This window comes from Cutaneotrichosporon oleaginosum (genome assembly GCF_008065305.1).
Source record: "Cutaneotrichosporon oleaginosum strain ATCC 20508 chromosome Unknown ATCC20508_contig02, whole genome shotgun sequence".
Lineage (NCBI taxonomy): Eukaryota > Fungi > Basidiomycota > Tremellomycetes > Trichosporonales > Trichosporonaceae > Cutaneotrichosporon > Cutaneotrichosporon oleaginosum.
Window position 1 is genome coordinate 3,108,084 of NW_027072171.1, and position 19,067 is coordinate 3,127,150.

Consider the following 19,067-nt stretch of genomic DNA (forward strand, 5'->3'; position numbering starts at 1 on the left):
AGTGATGACTAGGCGCAGTTGAAGAGGCTCTCCTCCCTGTTCATTAGCAGTGTATGGGTCTATGAACATTTGAAGAACCCTATCAATGACCTATAGCCGCTCGACCTCCTCTCCCGCGTCCGCCACGTCCTCCTCGGCCCCTGCCTCCACCAGGTCCACCACGGTTGCCGTCCAGAGTGCCGCCATTCATGCCTGAGTTGAAGTCACCCATGCGGCCCGGAATAGCGTGTCTCTGCTCAGACCGCTGAGCTTGGGCGGCAGCCGGAGCCTGTCTGTGTTGCTCTCTCTGTCCATGCTGCCGCTCTCCCAGACGCGCCTGAGCCATCTCCCCGCGCAGGATGTTCAGGCCGGGTACGTTCTTGAGACCCATCTTGCCCACCGTCTTCGCGAGCAGGCCAGGTGGCACCCACATAGGGCCCTGGGGCTCCGTCCGAAGAACTTCACGGGCGAAATCGTTGGCGTGCGCGACAAGGTCAGTCTGGCTCCACCTCAGCTTCTTCAGGCTGGAATTGTAGTAGCCCAGCCACGCCTGGTATGCCTGACCTTTCGCCTCCTCGTCCACGGATGCGAGTGCTCGATTTGCCGACGTTCGCGCCTGAGCCATCGCCTCAGCATCAACGGGAGGATAGTCATGCAGTGAGAAGGTTTTCATGGTCGAGTCGCGCAGGAAGAAGGACTCAAAGTCTGCGATGATCAGAACGCCGTGACCCTTGGCTCCGGCACGCGCAGTACGTCCGAGTCGGTGTACGTCTGTCGTCAGCTTCCACGACCAGAAGGGTAGAGTAGAGAGACGAGAAAGAGAGTAGGACAAGCGTCGCCCACAGCAAGGATTCAACGCGTGGGGAAGTCTATAAGGCGGAAACGGGATACACTCGCATCTTCGAGGGACCGACGCGGGCCTCTCCACTCACATTGCTCGCCAGAGGCTGGTAGTCCGATCTGTACGACACTGGTGACGCCCTGCACATCGATGCCGCGGGCCGTCACGTCTGAGGAGAAGAGGACGCCGTTGGGAGAAGCGCGGAAGTCGTCCGTCGCCTTGGTGCGCTTAGATTGCGACATGCGCGAGTGAATCTGCCACACAGGGAAGTTGGTACGCAGGGCCTGGAATAATTCGTAAAACAGACCAGCAGCACGAGCAGTGGGAAGGAAGGCCATGACTGGAGTCAGCTGCGAGTTCAGTCAACGCCGCAATCACTCACCCTTGAAGCCGCCGCGCTCCGTGCTGAGACTCTCCTCGCGACGAAGCACCTCAATGGTTGCGGCAATGATGTCCTTAGCGGGAACGATCAGAGATTCCTGCACGACATGCTCGTGAGCGTTGATATCCTCGTCCTTGAGAGTCGAGATGAACTCGTGGTCGGGGTTGAGCGCGATGGAGGAGATCTCGCGTAAGTGGGCAGTGTGAGTAATCGCGCTCACCGAGTGTACTTCGGCAGGAACGGTGGCGGAGAAGAGCAGCGTCTGGCGAGGGACTGTCTTGCGATTGGGAAGGCTCTCGAGAATCTTAAGTAGCTCACGGCGGAAACCCTGATCAAGAAGGCGGTCCGCCTCGTCGAGCACCAGCGTAGCTACCGTAAGCTACGAAGCGGGGAGGGGGGCTTGACTTACCCAGGCGACCAAAGCGGGGCTTCATGTCGGCATTCTCAAGTAGGTCAACGAGACGGCCGGGAGTGGCGATGAGTACGTCGGCGCTAACGTGTCAGTCGCGGGCGCGCATAGTCTCTCCTCACCGCTTGCTTCTAAGATCACGGATGTCGGATTTGATGTTTGTTCCGCCCACGACGCATTGCACGCCGTACGGGCCATTGGCGCCAAGGAGGCGCTCGGCCTCAACGGCGATCTGCTGCGCCAACTCGCGCGTCGGCGAGAGCACAAGAATGGATGTATGGGCCTGGTTGGGATGCGGGGCGGATATCATGCGCTGAATTGAAGGGACGAGGAAGGCCATCGTCTTGCCTGTGCCGGTCTTTGCTTGCGCGAGTACGTCGCGGTTCGCAATGATGGCGGGCAGAGTTGCGGCTTGCACCTACTCTTAGCCAAAGTCATGATTTAAAACTTACCTCAGTGCAAAACTCGAAGGGAATCTTAGCTAGAAGCTGGGGGCTGATGCCCTTGAAGTCGGCAAAGCGCGTCTCTGTGGTAGCCTGTGCGACGGTCGAGACCGGCGTCATAACACCAGAGGGAAAGGCTGGGGTACGGTCGCCGGGCGTAGCGTCGGCCTCGGCCTTTCGCTTCTGCAAGCGCGGGCCACTGCCGCCGAAGCCACGGCCACGACCGCGACCCCCTACACGTGTGCGATTGTGTGGAGCAGACATGATGCGACAAGTGGAGAAGAGAGCAAGTTGAAGGAGGAGGGTGAAAGATCGTGAGACAGTGAGTCCTCGCAGGAATTCTGATCCCGTCTGATCCCGCATCTAACATCTGAATCGCTGCTGCTTACCATGCTGCCTACTGTACCCACCCTTGCTGGGAGCTGTCTAAACTCCTATTCTCTGCTACTCGGTCGAGACTATCCACGCTGTCACATGTCCGAGTGATGGTGTCGCATTGACGGCGCACACGTTTTGTCATTTTCGGTGATTTAATCAACAAGACATTCGGACCGGAGTCGGGCCGGGTCCAGCATGTGACCGAGGCACAACCCTCCACTTGGCGGCTCGTTTGCTCACTCCCACACTCTTTTATCCACAACACCAAGGCAGACGCGGACCAATGGACGCCAAAATTCCTTTCGGCACAGATCTGTGGACATCGCTCAATATGGAGCACCCACTTCGCGGGGAGGCTCGGGACAGCGGTGCCGTCCTTGTGCACAAATCGATAGGTGGGACGGACTGGTGGCGCACCACAGAACGGCACTCAATGGATGGCCCTACGCTGGGTTTTTGGCATGAGGGCGGAGACGGGTTTGAAGTCAGTGCTGAGATCTGTGTTAACCCGAAGACGCAATAGTAAGCTGCCACCTTCTCATTGCCAGCAGCACTGACCGGCAGCGACCAGGCGACACTCTTCCTGTACATCTCTCCCACACAGTGGGTCAAGGCAGGTATCGAGTTTGATGCCGATGCGCTATGGAATGGTGCAGTGGTCTGCAACCCGTACTCGGACTGGTATGTTCCCGCGCTGTGCAATTTAATGGAGTCTCGCTGATACCAGGTCAATCGCCAAGCGTCGCCCTGAAGACTCTGCCCGATACACAATTGCGTACACGCACAATGAAGTCAAAGTGTACCTCGGCAATGATATGATCCGCGAGGTTAAGTGGTTCGGGGCAACGCGCAGCAACGACGCAACGTTTGGCGAGGCACTCCCAGGCAAGGTGTTCGTCGGCATCATGGCGTGCTCACCTAAGGACGGAGGAGCGGAAGTCAGCTGGAAGAACTTCACGTTCAGGCAAGGTGTGCGTGCACGCTGATCGGGAGTGGAATCCGTGATGTAAGCCTGCGTCACGGATGAATGAGGGGACGTGAATCAGAGTAATTGGCTTGACAAGGCCTCAAGGCCTGGTCGTGCCTCTTCAGAGATGGGCAAATTGTGAGGGCAATAACTCAACGGGGCAGTGCAGTAGTACGCTGCAGCCTCTGGCCCATTGCGTTGGATCTTTAACTGCTCGTCGCTTTCACATCTGCATTGAGGTGCTCTCCTCATGGCTTCCACGAGGCATACAACGGTCGACATGTCCAGCGGCCGCGCGTCCACTCGTTGTCCACTCGCTCAACTTGGGTGGCGTTCTCGGTGTCTGTGTGACTCTATGGTATTTACTTTGGCGGCAAGCCTAGCAACTGAGCTGACGCCCATCAGCCGGCAGAACGACGAATCGTCATATGATTTCTGAGATTAGTCTGCGTTTGGAGACTTCGAATCCATTAACAACCCACTTATGACATCATTCAATCCGTGTAATGACTAACTCAGTGTCTTACAGACCAGAAGGACTGCTCCCCATTAGCCCAGCCCACATCCTCCTGGCGAATGGGCTCTGTGCCTGTGATGGCGTGTCTCTGGGCATCTCTTCCAGTGACACATGAGAGTGGGCCTCCGCAAACCTATGGGCCCTGTCCTCATCTCGGACAGCCTTAGTCCCAAGGCAACTTACCGCACCTGTCTAACGATCTCCGATGACTAAAAGGCACACCTTTGAGCATCGTGTCGTGCGCAATTAGTAGCGATCGTGCATAGATTCGTGATCAATGCGCAGGCTCCTTTCAGAGCTGATACAGGCCGTGCAACATGTACATCCATCTTCATATGGAGGGGAACTGGAACAGGTAATAGGCGAAACGATCTACCCCGACGATGGCGACTGAAGCTGGTTACTGAGCGAAGACATGGGAAGCGTGGCAATTGGGGCGTTCTCGTCTCTCTGCCGTCAGTCGTACAGCGGAATAGAGACAGGGCCATGCCGCGGGACTTCGCAACATCTCCCACTCAACCCGAGCCTCGCCGCGGCGAAGATAATGGATATCGTTGAGGCGCTGTGATCTGCGGACGTGTGCGAAGTTGCCAAGTCACTGAACTCCCTCACCTCAGCGGACCTGGCTAACTCACAGCGCTCTGATACGGGCGTCTGGAGGAGCTCGGTAAGCTCTGAATGGGGTGTGTTGACCATACTGACGGCGTGGGAAGGTGCAAATTCGGTGACAGGGCGGAGCACGAGGACTCCAGGCCAACGTGAGGAACCCCGCACAACCTCAGCAGGTGTCGAGGGGGTCGAAGGGCGAGGACGAAGGGCGGGCATGTGATCGCTAATGCGATGCTCGAGGACAACAGGGGCGGGGCATTGTTCTATGGGGCGAACGCGAAGTCTCTGCTGTTAGACCGTTGCAGAGTGAAATCAGATACTCACCTCCGAGCGGCGCATGGCTCTCTGCACAATGATGGACGCCATTGGCTTAGGAAGGTATGAATGGTGTGGTGCGAGTAAGAGGAGGAGTGGGAGATTGTCAGTGGCAAAGTTGATGTTGTGTGGCCAAAGGTAAACCAATTGAGAGGGGTAGGACAAGGTGGCGAGAGCGGGGTGGGAAGTACAATCGCTCTCGTCCGACAGCGATGCGAAAATACCAATCCAGTAGAACTGGATCGGTGGCGGCTTAGGGGGGCGGGCTATGGGCACGGACAGGAGGCAGTGTTTGTTCGAATTCCGATAACTAAACGCATCGTTTCGTCTTGTGCTGCTGCGGCTTGAGGAAGACCTCCAGAGTTTCCACGGAGGGAGGACGGATGGTCCGTCATGTGTCCGCAGGCTCACGTATGAACCTCCTAAAGGATGCAGATTCTTGTTTGAACCTCCAAGAGCTGACTGTTCCGAAGTTCGGCTGCCAGTTCAGGTTGCTGCAGAAGCAAAAGGAGCACACGAAGCCTTGTCATAAGACTCTGGTCTCTTCGCCTTCTCAACGGCACTCGTATCATGCTTGCAGAGCATAGTGCTTGCACAGTGAGATTCAACGAGGCTACATGGTGAACAAGGTGGTGGTAGTCCGTAAACGACCACAACAGGTGTGGTTCACAACTACTCTTTCTCAAATTGCTTTGCACACCGTGCGAGTTAGGTCAGTGGTTCGATTCGGTCGCCCGCCCGTTGCCTTGCAAAAAGGGTACGATGAGGCCACCGATAGACATAATCAAGCAATTAACCATGTTGGATGTGGCCGCCATTATCCCCTCATTGCACGAACTCAGCGCACAGTTTTATGGCACCTTCGTTGAGCTCATGATGTCCAATATGCAAAAAGTAGACCTTGGATGGTTGGCTCGTCTAGGTGTATTGATGATGTGGACACCAGTGCGCTGCGTGCCCACCTAATAAGCTGAGCGCCTCGGGTTTGCCCGATGTGACGACTGGCAGAAGATGTCCTCACGTTTGACCGGGCGCATGCTTCTCAACTTCAGGTCTGCAGCAAGATCAAACCACGCGTCGGTGGATTTGCAGAGAGAATGCGGAGCAGCATACGCTCAATTCTCAGTCCCAATGTCCCCCCATCACTTCCTGTTCCACCTTGTCACCACGACACAGTTGGGCCTGTTCACCTCCTAGTCTCACTTCTGCCTCGCCAGTGGTCCCCACAATACCGCCTTCCATGTCCTGCAGCGCGACTTACCACATCACATGTAATCAGACTGGCTTTCGAGTATCCGCCCAGCATGCTTCCACTCCTCACGGGCCTTGTGAATGCGTCGTAGTTACGTGACTGTGACGAGCTGGGCGAATTGGCCGAGCGTGAGGGATGGTGCACAACTCGCCGTCCCGCTGTACCATCGTGATAGTGACGCGGGTAGTCCGTGCGCCCTGTGGGCATGACGTGTGGCGAATAGCAGGGACTGTCGTTCTGTGTTTTCGTATCCACCTGTACCTGGCCGCGTCTCTTTTCCAACGACACCACTTCACCAACCTTGCAGCTGCTCGGACAGTCTCGTCTCTCGCTAGCAACGATCCCACCTCTTTAAGCTTGGCCAATGACTTCTGCCGTTGCCGCTGCCACAGAGGCCTCATCTATCTTCACCGCAGCATCGTTCACTTCCCACTTCCCCCCCGTGACGTCAACAACCACTCTCAAGCCTCCCCAAAAGCCGCCTCGCAAGCCAAAGACGCGCGGGCGCATTACACGCGGCCGTGTTGTACCCGCTAAACGTATCACTGAGCGCACCCTCGTGTGGCCTGGGCTGCGGGAACGCATTGCCGCGGAGGAGGTGCGGCGCAGCCAACTACCTCGCCGTGGCAGCTCTTCTACTCCCTCGAGCTCTGATCCCTCGACGCCCGAAGACAAAGATTTGCCGCACGACATGAGCATCTTCCTGGAGTCGTCCACGGACGACATCGAACCAAACGAGTTCCGCATCCCGCGCTGGGATTGTGTCGACTTTGGGGCGCTAAAGGTGCGCGCGAGCGCGTGAAGTAGACTATGCTGACCGCAGCGTGAGTTCAACAAGAAGTTCGCTCTCGGTGGAACCTGCACGTAAGTCCCATCACACCACATCTCTTGCCAGTCTTGACGTCAGGTTACACCTGCGCGACCAGCCCATCAAGCAGTCGAAGCGAAAGACAGCCGCGGAAGTTGGGTTGCGGGAGGGGGACACAATTGACATGCGGTACTGGTTGTAGGGATGACCTGGAAGCGAAGAAACTTCTATTATGTTGTACCAAATTCTTGTATCTTTTTGCGACTCAACCTCTGATCTCTATCTGAATGCAGTCTCGTTTGCACATTATCTGACCGTTCGTGGATATGCATACATTGTGACAGACATACTACGGCATTACCAATGATAGCGGGGGCACTCTCTCTCCCGGCGCATCGTGTTGTGACTCGGAGCGACTCTCTACACCATGGGCATGCCCATCGGGCGGCCATTCATGCCCTGCATGCCCGACATGCCCGACATGCCCGACATGCCCGACATGCTCGACATGCTCGACATGCCTTGCATGCCTTGCATGCCTTGCATCCCCTGCATCCCCTGCATGCTTGACATCCCTTGCATGGGGATAGGCATGGGCGGCGCATCGTCGCGCTTCTTGATGACCTCCACATAGTTGCCCGGGAACCACCCCTGGCGGCCGTCGCGAGTGCGACCGCGCCACCAGCCCGACTCGCCAGATTCGCCGCCCTCGCGACGCTCAAGGACGGCGACAATTTCGTCGGGCTGCAGGCCGAGCTCCCATTCTTCACTTGGCTTGAACTCCCACCGCGCACGCGCGAATGTGAGCTTTGTGGGGTCGAGCTGGCCGCTGGCGTCGATCGCGCCCGCCTGCTGCTGCTGGCTCGCAATAAGGAGCTTGACCAGACGGCTCATGAGATACGGCAGGCCGATCGCCGAGAGAAGGAAGAGTAGGAGAGGCTTGGCCGAGGGACGCGGCGCTTCTGCGCCGTTGGGCCCCAGCCCTCGGCTCCACTCGTTGGCCCAGCCCTTCTCTGGACCCGACTTCTTGCCGCGCAGCCAGTTTAGAATTCGTCGTCCCAGGCGCATGATACTGAAGACGCCTAGTACTTGGCCGAGGTATGTCTTCAGGCTGCCAAGCTGGTCCGCAACGCCCACCATGGCGAAGAAAGAGCTGTGCGTCGCCATGTATGTGCTCTCCACGAGCTGCGCAAGCGAGGTGAACGCCGTTACAATCGATTCGATGACTGCAAATGCTGGTGCTGTTTGCTGCTGCATCGCGCCGGTGAGTGATGGATACTGCTGTTAGTCGACCGCTGGCGCATTGGCTGATCGCGACTCACTTCGCCGGGCCCGCCCATTCCGCCCACGCCGTAGCCACCCATCCCACCATACCCTCCGTAGCCGCCCATGCCTCCGTAGCCTCCGCCGCCAAAGCGACTGTATGGCGACGAGTACGACGAGTAACCCCCCATGCCACCTCCGTACCCGCTGTACCCGCCCCCATACCCTCCGTACGAGCCCATAGAGCCCATACCGCCGTATCCACCGCCAAAGCTGTTCATTGTTGAGCCGTATCGAGATCCGTAACCTGGAGCAGCAGAAGGCAGACCGCAAGAGTGGCAGATAACGAGAGCGAGCGAGGAGATTGCAAAAGAGGCACGTCAGCGCGGACATTCAACGTGAGCTTGGGCCTACTTACCCGACGACACGAGCGAATTGTCCGCGAGTCCTGCTGGGCGGTCTGGCAACCGGGGCGCGACACTGGAGCTGCCGACTTCTTCAGCGGCGGTGGTTGTGATGGGGGCCGGTGGTGGGGAGGAGGAGACAGCAGCTGGAGAAGTGGAAGAGGTTGCTGCTGCGGCGCTCTTTGTCTCCCAGGGTTTTGGCCGCGGTGGGAGCGAGGACATTTACTTGAAAAGAGTGATAGAGAGAGAGAGAGAGTGCAGAGAGAGATGGAGTGAGTCCTCGGATATCGGTCTAGTAGAAAGCGGAGTGTTGTAGGTGGGCGACGTTGAGTGGGGCTTTGGCTTGGTGGAGAAAGGGCGCCGGCGGAAGCTATAACCGACGGACCACGTGGCATCGACTCCGGGCCTTCTCCGATCTCCGCACTCCGTCATATGTCTTGTTGCACGCGCACTATTCCAGCCATCAACCACTCCATCCCTCCGGCCATGGCTGCTCCGGCCCTCTGTCCTCTCACGTCGGGCTCGCCTCCCCGCAGCTCGCGTCTGCAGGTCATCCGCAAGCCTAGTCTTCGAATCCGGCAGGCGGTTCGCGGTGGGTACATGGGTATACCCGTGCTGACAGTCAGACAACAATGTCCCATTGCTCATGAGGCTGCAACACAAGGGAGACCTGCGCAACACAGATAAGGCGCGGTTGACGAGCTTGGCATGGGCCGCACTCGAGTTGAGCGTCGAAGTCTTTGAGTGGCTGCTCCTCGAGTACGGTCACGACGATTTTGAGCTCTCGAGAGTAGGCCGACTGCTCACTCTGTGATTGACCTCAGGATGCGGACAACAATAACATTTTCCACTTTCTTGCTGCCGCGCCCGCCCCCCCAGGGCTTTCACCCTTCACGAATCAGCTCTTCTCTGACCCGCTCTTCCCACCGCGGCCCCCGCTTCCAACTGAGCAAGCGATTGAGCTAAGCCTCCGCATGACCGAAGTGTACTATGACCTCTTCCGTATCGTCGATTGGTCCAACTCGTCGGGCAAAACGCCCCTCCATTATGCGGCACAGGTGGACAACTCGCCATTTATCGACCTCTTCTGTGAGCTAGGCGCGGACGTTGACCTCGCCGACCTACAGGGCAATACCCCGCTTCACTATGCCAGCGCATGGGGACACCTGCAGAGCGTACGAGTTCTGCTGGAGCGAGGCGCACAGATGGGTTTGCGCAACCTGGAAGGATTCACGCCGGCCGACTATGCGTACTCCAATTCCGCACGCGTCTCTCTCGACAACATGGCTCGGGAGGTGAACGAGGAACGCCGAGCGCGGCGCAAGGAAGCGAAGCGGCTGGAGCGCCAGGCGCGCGAGAGGGAGGAGAGAGAGCTGGTGGCCGCGCAGGAAGCATGGGAGCGCCAGCAGGCCGAGACTCGTGAGCAGGAAGAGCGCGAGCTCGCAGAGGCGCAAGAGGAGTGGGAGCGCCAACAAGCTGCGCGCGAGCGAGAACGTGAAGCTACCTCTATGCGGATAGCTCAGGTAGCGGGGTCCGACATGTCCAGCGATTGCCATGGAAGGGAATCGGATACAGGGACGAGGCCGGATTACTTTCAAGCACAAAACCAAGGCGGATTAGACCGCTCCTTAGAGGAGCAGTTTCGGGGGACGGGCTACGATGTACCTCGCAGTGTCTCTGCAGCCGCCAATGCCGCTACCCAAGCACGCGACCGCCGCGGGTCAAGCCGATCCGAGCGCACGCCTGTGTCGAACGGTGCCTGCGTGCGCGATGGTTCGCCGACGCCGCAACGCAGGATGGGAATGCCAAGACTCGCGGTCGCAGGTCCGACACCACCGCAAGCCTCCGCACTCGGCCCGCCGCAGCAGCCTCCAACGCCGACATTGCCCCAAACCCCTATTCGACGCACTCCCCATCCCACTCCGCCAAGGTCGCCTTTCCCGGTCCAACCGGGCATGCGACGGACGGACTCGACGCACAGTGCCAACAACAACGCGCCCCTTCTGCAGAACATCTTTTAACTTTCGCATTATTGTAACACTTGATCTGTACCGACCAGCGCATCCGTCGGAGGAGCGGACTAATATCTACGCCCGGAACGGTTCGGTACGGCAGTAAAGCCAGCTCGACGCGGTGCTGTCAACTCGATCGTACCCTAGCACGCCCTCGACGATGTTCAGCACAATGCTCGCTGTGGGGAGGACATCCCGCAGCTGTTTGCCACCCTCCAGTTCGAGGCGGTCGAACGTCTGCCCAAGCGCAAAGGGCGAGAGATGCAGAGTGATGTCAATCAGAGGAGGCTGGCGGTGAGTTTTACTGTGTTCTCACCAGGAACCAACATACCTCATCCGTGCGGTGGTGGTTGACACGGCACCACTGAGTAAGGTAGTCATGCAGCAGTTGCAGTGTTGGTGAGTGTGAGCTTTCGACGACGACAAGGCTCCTGGACGCCTGCACGCGCAAGTTGTACGGTGGGCGGAGGAGGAGGTCGTCGGGTCGGGGGAGGGAGCCAACAAGCGGAAGATACTCGGGCTTGGGCACAGTGGGACGTGCTGAGGCGGGTCCGACATGCACAGTCTCCCAGTCATCGTTAGACTCACGCAACCCAGGCGCCGCGGGCGCAGCCCCGGGCTCGAGAGTGGTAGGCGGGACAGCAGCGGGAGGTGAGACTTCAAGTGTCTTGCGAATAGCGTCGCCGAAAAATGCACGACAGTCATCCCCCTGGCGCACAGCTCGCGGGATGGAGAGAACAAAGCCGCCACGCTGTTTGCTCCACTCATGCGCGGGCTTGTTGTCTGCCGAAACCTCAGGTTAGGTGCTTCATGGAAGCAACTCACATCGATGAATAGGCGCAGTGTCGTGCCTCCTATCATGTCCACCATCTTGTCGCCCAACTCCTCGTCCTTGCACACGCTGCTGGCTGCCTCGGCCCACGCCGCGACGAAGCTCGCTGTCTGTCGCACAAACAACGTGTCGTCATTGTAAACCCCGCCGAGGGCGGTGTGGAGCATGCCCCACTCTGGATTGACTGTTGGCGCAGTACCGAGAACATCTTTGAGCCGCGCAAAGGAGGGCGACGTAGTCGGCTCCCAGAGGTCGCGGACGGCGATGCGGACTTTCAGAGACCTGCTCTAAGCAATCGTCGCTGACCGGGCTCACTGCTTCTCCATCGGGTGCGGGCGGTGGAAGGGGATGGGTTGGGATTTCGCGTTGACATCTGCCACTTCTATGTCGAGCCAGTTGGTCAAGCTCATCCCTTTCTGATTCGTGGCGCGTCGCGTCACGTCCAAGCGGGGCGGGAGCTGAGATCATCAATGAATGAGCGCCACAGGGCGGCGTGCACTGCGGTGCTGCTTCTTGCTTTCCTTCAGGGGTGTGCAAGCGGAACGGATGTGCGGGAAGTTGCTGGGCGCTGCCCTCCACTAGATTGGCTGGAAAGAATGAGGACGCCAAGAACCTGGGACCCTCCAGCACGGAAGGACACGGGAACACTGACTGGTGTAAGCATCTTTCACTTGGTTGGTGAGAAGCGCGAATTGTGGCCATGTCGTGGTGGTTAGCCCAGCCCACCGTCCCGCCTTATGCCCTTGTCCCACCTGCAGTTATCGGCAGCTGACCTTCAAGTGACACGCGTTGAGTTCTTGGCAAAGAATGGACTGGACACGTCAGCAGGCCACTGGGTATATATGCAAAGGTAGTCAGCGCACTCCTTTATCAGGCCGTCTGCACCGTAAACTCGCATTCACTTCACGCCACTCTCACAATCACTCAGAATGCCGCGTCTTCCCCCAGCTTCAAAGGTCACCTTGATGGACCGAAAGAGCTGTGAGTTTATTCCCCTGCGCCGCTGAGACCTAGTGCGCGACGACTTTGAGGCCAAGAAAGGGGACCTTGAGAAACAGATCTCAGACCTGCTCGGCGAGGCATGGACGATCGACATTGACCCCAAAGTCATTGTGCCGTACCACACCGAAAGCACAGAGGGCACCCTCGGCGTCGTACTCAACTAGTGCGTCCCTGCGCTGCCCCAGCTCACACCAGCTACATGGAGGCCGCAGTCTATCAGCTCCGTCGCTTCGTCAACGAGTACGGCGACACGGGAAAGGCTGAGATCCACGCCGCCGTCCCGAAGCGTGTGCTCAGCATGGACGTGGACGAGGCCGAAAAGTACTTGTACTGTGGTCCGCTGGTCAAGGATGGTGTACTCTATATCGTGTTCCGCAGCGACCGACTTTACGTCAACCTCGACGACGGCCTCGATCCGATCAAGCTCACCAGGGCGCTGTCCGAGACTCCGGCCGCCAGTGCAGCCACCCTCTCTCCCACGGTAAAGGTCAGCATTGCAAAGAACTACGACCCCAAGGCCGAGCAGCTGCGCGTTGCTGTCGCTGAGGCGGTCAATGTCCCAGACTTGAAACTTGTCCCCAACTTCGAACATAACTACGGGGCGATGAAGGCCGCGCAGGCAGCGGGCGTCTCAGTCCGCTCCGGCTGGGAGGATGCTCTCGCGCGGGCCACCGCCGATTACTTTGCGGAGTTGGCGTCCCAACTGAAGCGCCACAAGATCGCGACTGACGATATACTGCAGGAGGCGTTCGTCGATGTCGTCTCCAAACGCGAGGTGGTCCTCAGGGCTGTGGGTGAGCTCAAGAAGCCCGGCGCCAAGTGCGAGAGCAGCTTCGAGGACGGTCGCCTTTACATTAACTTTATGCCCAAGACATTTTGGGTCAATGCGAGTGAGGCTGGCTCCATGCTGGTTGACCGGCTTAGCGAAGTGGCCTAGAATTGAAGTCATAGATTGATCACAACATGGGATGCAGAACATTAAACCGTCGATGAAGAATCGCGTCTGTAGTTATTAGCATCTCAGAAAGATCTTCCGAGACGATCTTCCACTAAGTAGGAAACATTGCGCCGAAAATCTCGTCAAACATGCACAGCACAAGGTGTTGATTGAGCCGTCGGTCCTGGAGCGCACCCCACACGAGATGTGCCGCGCGGCGCGCGTTCCCACGCCCAATCATATTGGCTGCGACATCGGGGATGAGCATGCCCAGGCGGCGAGATGATGTAATGCGGGCGTCGAAACGTTCGTTGTCTGTGCGGGGTGCCGAGTCGGGCCGCTTTGCCCCTCCAGGGAACATGGTGTCCTGGAAGATGCGGAGCAGCTGGTCAATCTTGCGCGGCGCAGTATAGCGCTTGAAGATGTCACGCATCTTGCGCTCGATTGTGCCACCCAGTACCTGCTGTAGGATGATAATGATCGCCTGCCGCCGCAGCCAATTGCTCTCCTTCAAGTCGAACACCTCGATGAAAAGGTCACAGATGGGCGCGGTGAAGCCTCCTGGCGCGCCCTCTCCTCCCAGTGGCTGTAGCGCTTGGGGAAGGGCATCATTCAGCGCCACTGTAGGATCTGCCTCTGATTCTCCGGTCACTGTCGTGGCGGTCGCCACCGGTGATGACGCCCCGGTCGCAGAGAGCGCAGCTGTGGAGGGTTCGCTCCGAGCCCAAGGGCGAAGTACTGGCATCAAACCCACCAGCTCGCCGGTCATGCCTTGTACGCCGTCGGCCACCTCAGCCAGCTGGCGGCTCAGCCCCTGGGTCATCAAGTCAAGCATAGGAGGTACAGAGCCCTCTTCAAACCCGCTGGCGACAGTTCGATAGAGTGTTTGCACGAGACGTGTAGGGGCAAGGACGCTGCTGGCGCTGTACGGCTGCTGGGGCCGCTGCGACAAGAAGCTGCGCACTACTGGAGTGTCACACAGTTCCTTCTCTGCGAGGAGACTCTGGACGTATCTCTCAAGGCCCGCGCGACGAGATTCAATCAAGCCTGCGTTGGTCAACGGTACGAGCCGCTTCCCTGGCAAGTCGGTGACGTGGCGCATTGCCGTGCTGAGAGACGGGTCGTCACGCAGGACTCGGTCCAGCTCCCAAAATTCGCTGTAGCGGTGCGCGACATGCCATGCGAGCACAACGCGGTCGTCTTGAGTCTGTGTGATCTCCACCGTGTAGCGCACGACTTGTCCCTCCGTCACAGCGTACGGAATAGTGCCGCGCGTGCGGCCTGGGACAAGACGATTCTCCTCCTCCTGCCGCCGATACTGACCGACCTCAAGCTCAGCTGTGCGCAACTCACGACGCAGCGAGCTCTGTGATCGATTCAGCAGCTTCAACTCCTTGGCATTGCCCGTTAGCTCGGCCTGTCGGATAAGCCCATCGAGCAACACGTCCTGGTCCTTGAGCTCAGTGATCCTGGCCTCAAGTCGGACGATCTGTCCTGAGAGCTGCAGGTCGCCTAGCCCAGCTCCCTCAGTGGTAGGTGGGGCGAGCATGTCTATGGCCGATTCGGGGTCAGGCTCGTCGTCGGTTAACGAGTCATCCATGAAGATGCTCTTGGAGCGACGGTGCAGGCTTGCGTCGGCGCTGCCACGCCTCGCAGACTGACGTGCGAGCAGAGGAGGGGTCGAGATAGGCCGTGCGGGCGAGTTGGCCACGCCTTTCAAATCTTCTGCAGATCGAGAGGTGATTTTGCGTCCTTCAAGCGGATGGTATGTATCCCGGGACGGCGTCCCCTCGATGAGACCCGGGGTGGACATGCTTAGCGGATCGACAACTAGATTGAAGCCTGGTGATTCTGGCGAATGCGGCGGCTCCAGCGAGTCGGACACCTTACGGCTGCCTGCGTCTTCGGCAATGATCTCGTTCAGAGCTGCTTGAAGCGCCTCCATCCGCTGCGCCTCGAGGTGCTCGTACTCGTCGTCGGTCTTGTCATCCGAGAACAAGGGATCTCGCTCTCTCTGCTCATCCCCGCCCATCAGGGTGTCAAGGTAGACTGAGCGCCGCGGTGGTGGTGTGGCGGTTCTAGGGAGAATGATGCCAAGACTAGGCGAAGTGGATGCAGATCGTTCTGGCGTGATGCGTCGCTTAGTGAGGTCCGGCGCTGTGGTTGTCATAGTGGTGGACGGCGCCGCGGGTGTTACGGGCGTGAAGCTACCATTGATAAGGTAAGGCCGGGGAGAACGCCGTGGCGAGCGCGATTGCTGTTGGTCACTGGTACTTCTGCGCTTGGGGACTGGTGCAACGAGACGGCGCGTTGGCGAGACCGGTGGACTGTGCGACCATGTCCGAGTAATGCGTGGGCGGGTGGAACTTTTGAGCTCGCTCAAAGCCTTGAGGTAAAGCTCACTGTGTTGAAAGACGTTCCAGTCCTCCTCCGCCATCTCGGCGTAAACCTCCTTCTGAGCGGCGAACACAGTACGCTTGCCGTGCTCGACCTCCTCATCCGTGAGCGCGCTCTTCTTCTCTGCGAGCTCGGCGACCGTCTCTACTAGACGTGGTGGTACAGCGATGCGGTGATCTGAGTTGAAATACGTCGTGTTCAAGAATGCCAGGTCGTCCTTCATCGTGCGGGCGGTCATGCCGCGGTCCTCAGTCTCGAGACCTAGGCCGCCGGACTCGAGTGGGTCTTTGAAGCCCTCAACTGTAAGCCAAAACTGGACGAGATGGGAGCGTCCTCGGCGTTCCATGAACTCTAGCCAGAACGCCAAGCATGAGGGGTCACCGAGGATGGTTCCGAGCGAGACAGCAACAGGTCGGGCAAACAAGGAGTCGCTCTGGCGGTTTTGGCTTTCCGCCTTCCCTGAAAGCTGAGCGATACGACGGTCGATTTGCCAGCGCGCGCGCTCCAGACGATGAACGTAACGCACGGCTCGCCGACGGTCCTTGTCCATGTCGTTCACAGTCATCTGTTCTGCGGCGCGCGCTGCGCGGAGCTCACGGTCGACATCGGCACGGAGCCGCCGAGCTTCACCGAGAGTACGAAGCTTGGGCAGCGAGCGCATGAACGCTTCGAAGTCCTTGGTCGTTGAGTGAGCTGTGATGCTGGTGGCCGTAACCTCCGTCTTGGTGGCCCTCGGGCTGGTAGGAGGCGCAGACGGAACGCTCGAAAGCGCAGACAGCACTTTGTTGACTTGGTTGCAGACATCAGCTCAGGACACGACCAGCCAACTCACCGTTCATGCAGAAGCTTGGCGCCGTGTTCGCTAATTTGACGGTTCCAGAAGTCGGGGTCGCACAGCATGTGAAAGATTGGCATTGCGATGGCGCCGAGAACGATCTCGCGCACCATGATTCTCACAACGTCTGTCCGCTCCGTTTCGGGGAGGATCACACTTAACGCGCGCTGGATGTGCCCGCGTAGATGCCCCTCGATAGCAGCAACGTCCGCGTCGGGGGAGACGTTGCGTGGCGTGAGCGCAGAGTGTGCGTGTGTGGGCAGCGGAAGAGGGAGACCTTTCTCGGGGCTACTCGGCGCTGCGGCGAGGTGCTCAACGGAACGGAAGTGTTGCAGGTGCTCTGTGACACGGGGAACAATCCGTGCGGTGACGAGGGAAGGCCAGTCGACTGCCTCGGCTTGCTGAATCGCGGTACCTAGCGCGTGGCGGATGATACCCTCGACAGCGTCTGGAAATGCGCGCGACGGCGAGATCTTGGTGTACCATGGTAGCACGTAGAAGGTGCGAATTAGACCGAGGATCGCGTCGAGGCGCGTCGCGACGGCAGGATCCTCGAAGCCGGGGACAGCAGCGCGACTCACCGCGGCTAATGGGGGATAAGGGAGCGACGCGGCTGCAGCTTCCGCGAGGGCATCGCTAACAGCGGCGGCCGCGGTGATACTTCCGGCGCCGCCTGCACCTCCCGCTTCCCGCTCCATTGCGGCGATGACCTCCTCCCATCGCGTGGATGTGGCGAAATCAAGGGGCCGCGTTGCCACACGCTGAAGAGTCGAGAAAGGGGTGGCAGGGGAGCCGGCTTCCGCGCGCCCTGCGGCAACCAGCACTCCAACGACGCCAATGGTGAGCGCGAACGCGCCGAGGAAAGGCGGGATAATGATGAGCCGCACAAGTGTCCGGGCCACGAGGGAGAAGGTCACCAACACGATCGAGGCGAAAGAGAGCACAATGATCGCTTTCTGGCGGTGGGACACGATTGAACTCTGCGCTGTTATCTGACTCATAGACGAAGGGCGAACTGCCGGCGGCAGCGGGGAGCCGCGAGGGCGTTTGTCACCCACGAGATCGCTCATTGCCGCAAGAGGTGACGAGGAATGCCCTCGCCACCTCAATGTATGATGACGATGGTGCCGGAGGTAATGGACAGTGAGAGGAATGCGGGAGTTGAACCAAGCGAAGACAGCTCTCGGTCGAAGTTGGGTGGCAACAGTTATGAACAGTTAACAAGACGCGTCATCACACGCGACACACGCGACTCGCGAACCGTCCTGAAAATAGCCGGTACATCCGGCAGTTCGCCCAAGTTCCGACCTTCTCATAATCCCATCCGTCACTTCCTTGAGTCTCTTTGCATCTCATGCGCAAGCCCACCCATTCAATGGGGCGTGACGTGGAACATACCACCCTCTAGCACTACTGGATTTCGTCCGGCGTGACGATCACCCATCCCTTATCCGCGGTGACGGGGCGGCCTTGCTCGGCTTGCTCAATAGCGAACGTCTCGTTCATCTTGGCAATCTCCTCCATGTACGACGCTTTGCGGTTTACCCACAGCTTGATGCCGTCGTCGCGGTTGATTCCATGGAAGATCATTGGACCATCCGACACAGGGGTGTCGCCCGCCGCGAGGACAGGAAGCTTCCACTGGTCAATGTACGAAAGCACGGCGGCCCATTTGCCAGTCATCCACGTCGCGGGCGCCCATAAAGTGGGCGTGAGGACAAACTGGCCGTTCGAGTTGTTGTATACCCCTTCGGCGATCTGCTTGCGTGCGGTCGTGAGCACTCCAGAGTTGTTCAGCAGGAGCGACACGCCGATAACATTCTCTGGGGGCACATTATAGCCGTACTTCGGGTCCGAGGCCACCATTCGTACCAGCTCCTCGGCCGCGGCGCTAATAACGTAGACGTTGATGCCATTCGCCATTAGGCGGTTGTAGAGTTCGACCTGGCCACGAAAGATACGCGGAGTGTTGACTTGAACCTCCACTAGGGTCCCGTTCTCGTCTGTGAACGTTGTCTTTACCGCCCCGTTGAGGGTCATAAGGTCATCTACGTGCCTCTTGAGCTCTTCAAGCTTGATGCCGCTAAAGACGGCCGCCGCCCACCAATAGCAGATGTTGTCGTCTATTTCGCAGAGCCGCAGGTAGTAGCCGTACATGGACTCGCCATCGAGGAAGGGCACAACGCGAAGAGCAGGGTCAAGTACATCCTCGTGAAGCACGCCGATGCTCTCAAGGTATGGCATGAGAGACTCTTCCAAGTCGTAGCGGTCGCTCGTGTTGTCCCAATCGAAGATCGCGTAGTTGGAGGAGTTGGCATATCTCGCGATCATGTCATCAAGCGAGCGAGCGGCTGTCTGGGGCCAGTGTTCGAGCGATGGGCCGGCGAGCTCGTGGTGAACCCTCTTGCCTACGTGGGGCACGGCCGCGGCGAGCACTGATGGCAGGGCGAACAGGAGCCTCATAATGCAGTTGACGAGGTCAAGA

The 19,067-nt window shown here is 58.7% G+C and overlaps 9 protein-coding genes across 9 annotated transcripts; 4 read left to right on the forward strand and 5 right to left on the reverse strand.

Moving 5' to 3' along the window:
• Positions 1-82: 82 nt before the first annotated feature.
• On the reverse strand, positions 83-2,318 carry COLE_02921 (uncharacterized protein; the record flags this gene model as incomplete). The annotated part of the gene is made up of 8 exons (XM_018421398.2): positions 83-249; positions 313-750; positions 912-1,160; positions 1,203-1,386; positions 1,423-1,571; positions 1,612-1,694; positions 1,734-2,029; positions 2,064-2,318. 8 exons carry the CDS (start codon positions 2,316-2,318, stop codon positions 83-85), a joined length of 1,821 nt encoding a protein of 606 aa, XP_018278402.1.
• A 445-nt stretch (positions 2,319-2,763) lies between these two features.
• Positions 2,764-3,418, forward strand: COLE_02922 (uncharacterized protein; the record flags this gene model as incomplete). The annotated part of the gene is made up of 3 exons (XM_018425414.1): positions 2,764-2,954; positions 2,997-3,113; positions 3,160-3,418. 3 exons carry the CDS (start codon positions 2,764-2,766, stop codon positions 3,416-3,418), a joined length of 567 nt encoding a protein of 188 aa, XP_018278403.1.
• A 3,038-nt stretch (positions 3,419-6,456) lies between these two features.
• COLE_02923 (uncharacterized protein) lies at positions 6,457-6,960 on the forward strand (the record flags this gene model as incomplete). Its single annotated transcript, XM_018423349.2, has 2 exons — positions 6,457-6,876; positions 6,916-6,960. 2 exons carry the CDS (start codon positions 6,457-6,459, stop codon positions 6,958-6,960), a joined length of 465 nt encoding a protein of 154 aa, XP_018278404.1.
• Positions 6,961-7,320: 360 nt separating this feature from the next.
• On the reverse strand, positions 7,321-8,444 carry COLE_02924 (uncharacterized protein; the record flags this gene model as incomplete). The annotated part of the gene is made up of 2 exons (XM_018420862.2): positions 7,321-8,178; positions 8,223-8,444. The coding sequence occupies 2 exons, from the start codon at positions 8,442-8,444 to the stop codon at positions 7,321-7,323; spliced, it is 1,080 nt and encodes a 359-aa protein (XP_018278405.1).
• Positions 8,445-9,053: 609 nt separating this feature from the next.
• On the forward strand, positions 9,054-10,588 carry COLE_02925 (uncharacterized protein; the record flags this gene model as incomplete). The annotated part of the gene is made up of 3 exons (XM_018425415.1): positions 9,054-9,159; positions 9,194-9,357; positions 9,392-10,588. The coding sequence occupies 3 exons, from the start codon at positions 9,054-9,056 to the stop codon at positions 10,586-10,588; spliced, it is 1,467 nt and encodes a 488-aa protein (XP_018278406.1).
• Positions 10,589-10,654: 66 nt separating this feature from the next.
• Positions 10,655-11,821, reverse strand: COLE_02926 (uncharacterized protein; the record flags this gene model as incomplete). Its single annotated transcript, XM_018424812.1, has 4 exons — positions 10,655-10,867; positions 10,911-11,372; positions 11,405-11,693; positions 11,727-11,821. 4 exons carry the CDS (start codon positions 11,819-11,821, stop codon positions 10,655-10,657), a joined length of 1,059 nt encoding a protein of 352 aa, XP_018278407.1.
• A 791-nt stretch (positions 11,822-12,612) lies between these two features.
• On the forward strand, positions 12,613-13,350 carry COLE_02927 (uncharacterized protein; the record flags this gene model as incomplete). The annotated part of the gene is made up of 1 exon (XM_065626247.1): positions 12,613-13,350. The coding sequence occupies one exon, from the start codon at positions 12,613-12,615 to the stop codon at positions 13,348-13,350; it is 738 nt and encodes a 245-aa protein (XP_065482516.1).
• A 112-nt stretch (positions 13,351-13,462) lies between these two features.
• On the reverse strand, positions 13,463-17,280 carry COLE_02928 (uncharacterized protein; the record flags this gene model as incomplete). Its single annotated transcript, XM_018424813.1, has 3 exons — positions 13,463-15,507; positions 15,754-16,484; positions 16,580-17,280. 3 exons carry the CDS (start codon positions 17,278-17,280, stop codon positions 13,463-13,465), a joined length of 3,477 nt encoding a protein of 1,158 aa, XP_018278409.1.
• Positions 17,281-17,992: 712 nt separating this feature from the next.
• Positions 17,993-19,045, reverse strand: COLE_02929 (uncharacterized protein; the record flags this gene model as incomplete). The annotated part of the gene is made up of 1 exon (XM_018423351.2): positions 17,993-19,045. One exon carries the CDS (start codon positions 19,043-19,045, stop codon positions 17,993-17,995), a length of 1,053 nt encoding a protein of 350 aa, XP_018278410.1.
• Between the last annotated feature and the right edge of the window lie 22 nt (positions 19,046-19,067).